The sequence below is a fragment of the Raphanus sativus genome, unplaced genomic scaffold (assembly GCF_000801105.2).
Source record: "Raphanus sativus cultivar WK10039 unplaced genomic scaffold, ASM80110v3 Scaffold4169, whole genome shotgun sequence".
Lineage (NCBI taxonomy): Eukaryota > Viridiplantae > Streptophyta > Magnoliopsida > Brassicales > Brassicaceae > Raphanus > Raphanus sativus.
This window is the reverse complement of record NW_026619471.1, coordinates 1-8,176: the sequence shown is the minus strand read 5'-3', so window position 1 is coordinate 8,176 and position 8,176 is coordinate 1. Positions and strand designations below refer to the sequence as shown.

General features: G+C 39.7%; 2 protein-coding genes across 3 annotated transcripts; both read right to left on the bottom strand.

Annotated features, from left to right (window-relative positions):
• Nucleotides 1-431: 431 nt before the first annotated feature.
• Nucleotides 432-3,094, bottom strand: LOC130507208 (protein HOTHEAD-like). 2 transcript variants are annotated; one of them, XM_057001920.1, is made up of 5 exons: nucleotides 2,967-3,094; nucleotides 2,220-2,861; nucleotides 1,327-1,727; nucleotides 686-1,245; nucleotides 432-600 (listed from the first exon to the last, which is right to left on the bottom strand). In XM_057001920.1, the coding sequence occupies exons 1-5, from the start codon at nucleotides 3,046-3,048 to the stop codon at nucleotides 537-539; spliced, it is 1,749 nt and encodes a 582-aa protein (XP_056857900.1). In that variant the 5' UTR covers nucleotides 3,049-3,094; the 3' UTR covers nucleotides 432-536. The 2 variants fall into 2 exon arrangements, with proteins under 2 accessions (XP_056857900.1, XP_056857899.1); XM_057001919.1 differs by having other exon boundaries at nucleotides 434-600; nucleotides 686-1,251.
• A 945-nt stretch (nucleotides 3,095-4,039) lies between these two features.
• LOC130507207 (zinc finger CCCH domain-containing protein 63-like) lies at nucleotides 4,040-6,558 on the bottom strand. The gene is made up of 8 exons (XM_057001918.1): nucleotides 5,792-6,558; nucleotides 5,498-5,587; nucleotides 5,295-5,396; nucleotides 5,052-5,198; nucleotides 4,860-4,979; nucleotides 4,708-4,767; nucleotides 4,527-4,624; nucleotides 4,040-4,445 (listed from the first exon to the last, which is right to left on the bottom strand). The coding sequence occupies exons 1-8, from the start codon at nucleotides 6,344-6,346 to the stop codon at nucleotides 4,301-4,303; spliced, it is 1,317 nt and encodes a 438-aa protein (XP_056857898.1). The 5' UTR covers nucleotides 6,347-6,558; the 3' UTR covers nucleotides 4,040-4,300.
• Between the last annotated feature and the right edge of the window lie 1,618 nt (nucleotides 6,559-8,176).

Here is an 8,176-nt window from a genome sequence, read left to right as displayed (position 1 = left end):
AAAGACATTGGTAAACAATCAAATAAATAGGATCCACTTATACTTTAATGGTTGTGCCTTCCACAAAATATATAAAACAAGCATTCAAATAAGAAGTAAAAGCAGTAGAAATTAAGTAGAAGTAAGTACCATGTGAAGAAGGATAAGGGTATATGATTTGCACTTACGTTAAAAACAATCAAAAGATAGAACAGTAAAGGGCAACTCTCCTTTGGCAAAGACTCAACCTCAAACTTGTGAGCAACATGTTGTGTAGCTCACTGATTATAGTTTCTTTGCCAAAGTTGAATTTCCCTTTTACTGACTTCTTTCATCTAACAAATTTCTCCTGATATTTTGTGGAAACTAACAACTTCTACGCAGTTTATATAACCAGAAACAAACTAATTGGGCAACCGAATATGCATGCCCAAAGCATTATCCTTCTTTACATATAGCATATGCTTCACTTTCCTAGCCACTTCTTTTGAAAGTGTAATAGGCAAGTTTCTAATCAAAGCATATTCTACGCACAAGATCCATCTGAAAGTAATAGCTCATGCTTCTTCATCCTTTTTGTGGAAAGCTTCCCTCTCTCGAAGAATCTTTTGTCCCATATACCTACATATAACAATCAGAACAATGATTTCTTTAATTAGATGCAAAATGTTTTGGAGCACTTCTTTATTGAAATTTATGCATTTACCTTCCAAGCATCATAACCGTAGCTTGAGGGTTAGTCCCCGGAGACTTGAGAAATGTTGATCCATCTATAACCCTTAAACTATCAATACCTAAGACTTTGTAATTCTTGTCTACCACTCTTCCAACTTGGCAGCCTCCATGGTAATGCCAAATAGTCATCACAGTGTCTATGCAAAACTGTTTTAAATCATACGCCGAGGTTACATGTCTCGGTCTCAGATTAGTGGGAATGCTTAGTATTAGATCGAGCAAGCCATGTATGGTCGCTTCGGGGTACTTGAATTTTGAAAATGCCTTGGAGTTAATCACTTTAATAATAGTGGTAATCCCCTCAACACATTTCTTTAGATCCTCTGGCTCTTGGTAGTAGTTAAATCTGACTGAAGGACTATCATTTGGGTTTGCGTTCCTAAGCTCCAAGTGACCTCTCGAGACCGGTCCAGCCACTTTCTGGAGGATCAAACCGTCTTTTGTTGTTGCACTCAGTAACGGATGTATAGATTTGAAAAAATCTGTGATGGATTGAGTCGAGAGTGTTGTAGATGTATTAGTACGGCTTGTCTGCATCTAGCGCAATGAAAAAAAAAATTAACATATAGTTAATTTCATTAGTAAAGTTCAGTGTGTTTATATATATGATACCTCGTTGAGGTAATTCAAAACACCATCAAAATAATCACGTGTCCAACTATATGAGAAGATTACGCCACTTGCTCCTTCGATGTAACTATTATATTTTGTGATCCCAACGACTTGTATTAGAGAAACCTCCACAGGGGTAGGAGAAGGAATAAAGATGGCATTCATCGGATTATCTCCCATCCCTTGTCCGACCATTGGATGATCTAAGACCACCGGTTTAATCCCGTGAGCCGTAAGATGAGCCATAGGACCCACGCCGCTCAGCATCAGCAGCTGCGGGCTCCCGATGGCACCCGCGGACAAAATCACCTCGTTCATTGCATTTTTCGCCAGCTCTACCTTGTGTAACACTCCATTTGCGTCTTGAAATATCACTCCGTATGCTTTTGGCCTTGGTCTTCCTGTCAAAAACAAATTTTCATATTCAAAAGTAGAGGTGAACATATATAAAAGCCAAAACTAAATTGTAATGTTCAAATAAAACCAAACCTGTTTTCGTATAGTTTAAACTAAACCGAAATTCCTTAAAATTTACTTTTAGTTACATATCCTATACAATCTTATATATAGGGCAAAATTCAATCTATGATTAAGTAATTTGATTTTTAGTAAGTTTCTAATTAATCTTTAGTCGAATTACAAATTTATTATGAGTTGTGTTAAACCAATCTATAATCTCATTTAAAACTATGAGTTTTAAATACTTAATAACACTAGATTTAAAAACAATTTATGAAAATCATGTTTGGATAAATAATTGGTTTGTCATTACAAATTATCTTGATCTCTCAGTTGAGTACACCTCCCTAATACTATCCTAATACTATGCCAGCCCCAAACCGAAACCAAAATATAGATTGAAAGAAAGAGAAAAATATAAATCATTCAAATACCTTTGGTGGTGAAGAGGATCTTGTGAACATTAGCGTGCAAATAGACAGCAAGCGAGTTCGGATTAGCATACTCCAACAAATTAGCCGCGGTATGTCTATGACCGGCTTGATCAAAGATCGTACCGCCAATCTTGGTCCCATTGATATGATCGTACGTGAAACCATTATACGGAAACTCTCCAGCCTCCAAAAGCCCATCTTTGAACGCCGTTTGCCATCCCATCACCGGTGGTTGAAACGCTACTTTCTCCTCGACCCACTCGTAAGCAGCTTCCACTTCATCACTCTTCCACTCAGCCTCCTTCACGTAGTCATCCCCGGCACGTGTGTAGAACCCAGCGTTTAGCACCGAGCCTCCGCCGAGGACGCGAGCACGAGTGTTGTAAACGCCGTCTTCGGAGATGAATAGCTGCGACCATGACTTGGGTGATGTGTTTGAGAGTGTCGTGGCGAAGTTTCCTATATCTGTCGCCGACGGGCTATCGTAAGGCGAGCCGCCGCGTTCAAGAACCAAAACGCTGGCGTTTTGAGATAGCGTTGCGGCTAAAGCGCAGCCTGAGGTTCCTCCTCCGATGATTATGTAGTCGAAGCGAGCGAACATTGGTGCGAGTTTCGCATCTTTCACAAAACTATAGTACCATGCTTCACGGGACAAAAAAAAAACAAAGGTTTTAATACTAAAATACAAATACATATATCGTCACACACTGAATGATGTATACGTAAAGTAACAATGAAACATTGTACCTTGGTCTGGAAAACACGAGCCATTGGAGATGAATGTTACGATGAGAACTATGCGAAATAACCATAATATTTGAAAACTCATTATGGTGAAAGAGTATGTGTGATTCTTTGTATTTAGATCAGAGCCAAACAAATGAGTAAGGTTTGATGGGGTTTATATAATAAAGATCATATGAAGCATGAACCTCTTTTCGTTAATCTTTATGAGAGGAAAGCTTTGATGGTTCACCAACACTTATTTATTGGTCTTACATGCATTCATACAAAGATTTTGGATCTTGTTAATTATTTTTAATGAAGATTGTATCTTTGGTACTTTGATCTTTATGAGAAGAAGTTTTGCAATTATAATTTTCTTTTATAACAAGCGTAGTATATGTAGGATCTAGGAGAATTTTTTAATATGGGATGATGAACTTTAGGTTAGTTGAGGAGGTCTCAATGGTTTATATTAATCATTTAAAAGATGATAAAAAAATTGAGCTGATTACTAAGAAAAAAACATAAAGTCAAAACTGCACTGATCATTGGCTTGTTTTATGTATACATACAGTGAGAGACTTGTTTGTTATTGCTTCGTGTGTTTAGGCTCACATGGATATGTAAATTGGTTATTGCAAGATTTGTTGTTCCCTATGGATCTTTGCTTCAAGTTGCCTGAGAATGTGAGTTTGGAAGAGAGGAGCAATGTGTGAGCCGCTAAGTGTTGGTGTGTACACGCTTGTCGCCGAGCTGAGACGGTCCTGAAACAAACGTATTAGTGATGGGAGCTGGAGCTATTGGTCTTGTCACTATGTTGGCTGCTCGAGCTTTTGGTGTGCCTAGAATTGTGATTGTTGGATGTTGATGATAACCGTTTGACCGTAGCTAAACAAGCTTGGCGTAGATGGATTGTTAAAGTGACACTAAGCTTAGAGGTTTCTACACTTTATAAACTTTCAAGAACCTAATGACCGACCTGATTGTATAGGATAAGAACTTGTTCCTTTTTTTGTAGGATGTTGGTTTATGTAATAAGAAGGCTTCACTCTAGTCACTGTACATCAACTCTGAATCTTTCTGGAATAGGCCAATCCTTTTATTATGACAATCTGACCATACAAATCCAAGCGTTACAAGACAGAGAATGCTGAAATTTGACAAAACAGGGACCAAAACTCTCCCAACTCTGTCTCAAAACTCCTAACATGACACAATCTCATCAGATCATGGCCTTTACTAGGATGGAGGGATGACATCAATAAGAAAGAGAGAAACAACTCAATTAGACCCCAAATATAAATAATGGTACAAGAACATCGTAGGAAAGAACTCTGATAAGGTTTCTAACTTCCTCAAGACATAGCCGCGGCTGGTGCAGTGGACCACTTCCATACTTTGACTTGACCGGTTCCATCACCCGTGAAGAATATGCCACCTGGACCTATCTGGATTGACCTTATCTCTTGCTTTGCGAAGATTTTTCCCCTCTCCGTAAATCTAACAAATGAACTTAAGCTATTAAGAAAACAGAAGAGTTGTAGAGATTCGGAAAACAAAATAAGTGTTGCAAGCACTTACGATGGTAAGTCGTAGAGACGCAATGTATTGTCGTTGCAAGAACACAACAGAACCGGCTTGGCTTCTGCATCATGTACACCGCATAAAGCTAACACTCCCTGAATCCATAATATTCACAGAAGTTGTTAGTTACATTACATATAAGACTAGGACCAAAAGTGAGAGGATAACAGGTGTATACATGTTCTTCTTTGTGAGTGTATGTAACTTCCAAGTTGCCTCCTTCAACTGCAGCCCATATCTAAAGCCAAGAAAGAAAAAAACGTCAACAGGGGAAAAATAAAACTTTCACAAGATTATCCGATCTGATAGATAGTTAAGAATGAACCTAACCTTGACCGTGTTGTCCAATGAGCAAGACAAAAGAAACTGATCCCAGCATATGAGAGACATCACAACTGATGTATGATCCGTGAGAGTTTGTAGACACTGAAGATTCTCAAGGCTCCAAACCTGCAAATGTACAAACCAACTGATAATGTGAGTTCTCATCTCAAGCATAGGGAGATGATTAGTAGTACTCACTTTTATAGATTTGTCCATGGACCCTGAATAGAGCCGGTTAGCTCCAACGTATAAGGTAACAACCGCAAGTGTGTGGCCCATCAGTGACGCCGCCGGTTCAAAGCAGTTAGTGGCAGCATTATATCTCCATGCCAATATAGAACCATCCTGCACAGAAAGTCAACAACTTAATGACTTATTTTCACCAGAAGCTGCTGATATGTTTATAGCAAAAAAGAAAAAGAAAAAGCTAGGAAGTTTTACCTGTGTGCCTGCAAAGAGTAGATCAGTGCCCACAACAAGAGAATACACTTGGCCAACAGGTCCACTCAGACTCTGGTCTACATTCGTTTCCATATTCCAAGCCTGTATCAACAACAATACTAGTCTAAAACTCAGCAAGCACAGAGCAATAAAAGCGATTCACCGATAGTGTGACGGTCTAGAAAAAGAAATAGTAATCATACCTTCACTAGATTTGGCATGCCAACCAATAGCCACGGGCCTTCACTAATCACACACCCAACTTCCGCACCAACGTTGAGTACGCTTGTACACTGATCCAAATAGTCGCCCATGGTAAGTAAACTAATTAAGGAAGGCTTAAAACAAAAAAAAATCACATACTTTCTTTCCTAATTTAACACCTAAAGCCCATCAGTTTCCACCAATAAAGGTTCTCAAAACATGCTCATTACTCTTACAACATCAAAAACCAAACCAACCAACGATAACTAACCCTCAAACAAATCATCATATACCTGTCCAGAAGCACAGTCCCAGACACGAACAGTCCCATCTTTACTCCCAGTGTAAAGCTTATCAGACCCAGCAGGCAAAGCGATCCCACTCACAAGCTTCTCATGCCCATCTAGCTGAGTCAGCAACGCGAACCCATCTCCTTTGCTCCAACAATGCAAGAACCTACACTTGTCCCCGTGGCTACAGCTCCCATCCACCCAATACCTGCGCACCTTCTCCGTCTTCGTCAAAACCGTCCTGTTCCCACCGAACCTCCCCCACGTGTTGTTGTTATTACTATTCCCGTTGTTGAACCCGGGTCCTCTCCGGTGACTCGGACCCGCGAAGCCCGATTCGTCCGCGATTCTTTTGTTGTTGTTCGTCGTGTGGCCCGGATCCGGACCCGGTAGCTCTCGGTGGAGGAACTGGCAGGGGTTTCGGTAGCACCGACCCGATCGCCAGTGGTAGCAGACTTGTTGCTGCTGACGTGAGCCGGTTTGCGGGGAGGGGCGAGTCGGCCCGCCGCCGAGTCGGTTGAAGACTCGTTTGTTTCCTCCGTTCGAATCGAAATCCATATCGCCTCCGTCTCTAATCTCTCTCTCGATTGCAGTTAGAGGTCCGATCGCGAATTTGAATCGAAATTAGGGTTTTTTTTTTATTTCTTAATAATTGAGATAAAAAGTGGAGAGGAAAGATAAAAACTCAAAAGTGGATTTGTGTAAGCTTCGGATCTTTTTTTGGAGCGGACAGAAGTAGCAGCGAGAGAGAGAGAGAATGAGACAACAGTCGCGTCAGCTTGACGTCGAATGTAATACTACTTAGCCTTTATGAAGTTTCCGTTTTACAGAATTACCTTAATGTTTGTCCGGTTTCCGGTTAAAACCGGTATATAATACATCCAATTTGAGATTGAGCTACTAGACATTATTGGACTTGCATGAGTTTGTTTTATTTCCAACAAAATTTTTTTTGTTATTCTTTTGGATGGATTGTTTTATTTATGGAATCAAAGGAAAAAAAAAGAAAAAAAAGGAATAAAAAAAACTTTACAAACAATCAAACCGGTTAAACCGGAAAATCAACTAACAAATTGTTATGAACTATACTGTAGACGTTTTTGGAGACTTGTGTGAAAAGCTTTGTATCCACTCAAATGAAATATTGCGAATCTGGCAGACTCTAGAGAAACTTCTCCAGTGAAGGATTACTGGTGTCCTGCGACTTGAAGAGCTGCAAATCTAGAAATATAACATTGAGCATTTGTGCTATTTTGAAGTCGACGTTACAAAGTACACAAATCCCAAACACGTGAAACAAAACAACACATTTTCCCAAACACGTGTAACAAAACAACACATTATAAGTAGGCTAAAGTGGCAATCAGCAAGATGAAAATACTCGTCTACCCATTAATGAGGACTAGAAACAGAGGCTAGCTAGTTAACAATAGTCAATTATTAGACCACGAAAAAGCAACCTATGAGAAGTGAAACTACCATCTTCATTACATTCCTCCTTTACAACACAAACTCCCATTTTATCACTTTAGCAGCTCCTTTACAACATAAGCAGCTTTCAGACAGGATCAGCGATGAGCCTCTAGAATAGCATACCAGTCAAATCAAATAGCTCTGCAATATGCACCAGGGCCTACTCAATGGTTTTTGTGAGTTGGTTTATTTGATTTTTTACCGCCCGTAGTCTATCATTCATTGTAGTTTTGCTTGGATTATGTTAATTGTAACTCTTTTATTACTCTCCATCTAAACTGTAACTCTTTTATTTAATTTAGATAACTTTCAGGAAATCACCAACCTAACCCCCAATTATGGACGAATATGCATCATTGACTCTTTCATCTGATTCTGTTAACTTTCTTTGATACGAATATTATGACTTTTGACCACATCATGGATATGAGTTAAATCTCTGATTGTTCACCAGTTGAGCTGTGAAAGAATGGGTCACTCAGCTTTATACCAGCACTATACCAAAACAAAACCCTAGATCCCATAACTTACAACAACCAACCAACCAACCAGAGATAAACCGTTAGTTTCAGAAAGCAACTCATCCAACAATGTTAACTTGAATTCTCATGCTCATGGCTTTCCTTCACAAACGCACAATATCTTTGCTTACGCAAAAGATTGGTTATACTCTTGATTTCAGATGTTTCAACTCGAATTTCCGGTTTGACCAAAACCGACTGAAACATCCACACCTAAAACTCAGAAGCCGAGCTCATCGTCACTATCATCATCATCACTATCACTCAACGCAAAGTCTCCCTCGTCCTCCTCCACCCACTCATCTTCCGAAAACGCAGACACACTAGACCTCCCAAACCCATCGCTCTCCACCCTCATCTCCCCCCTCTCATCCTCATCATACGACAACGAAAA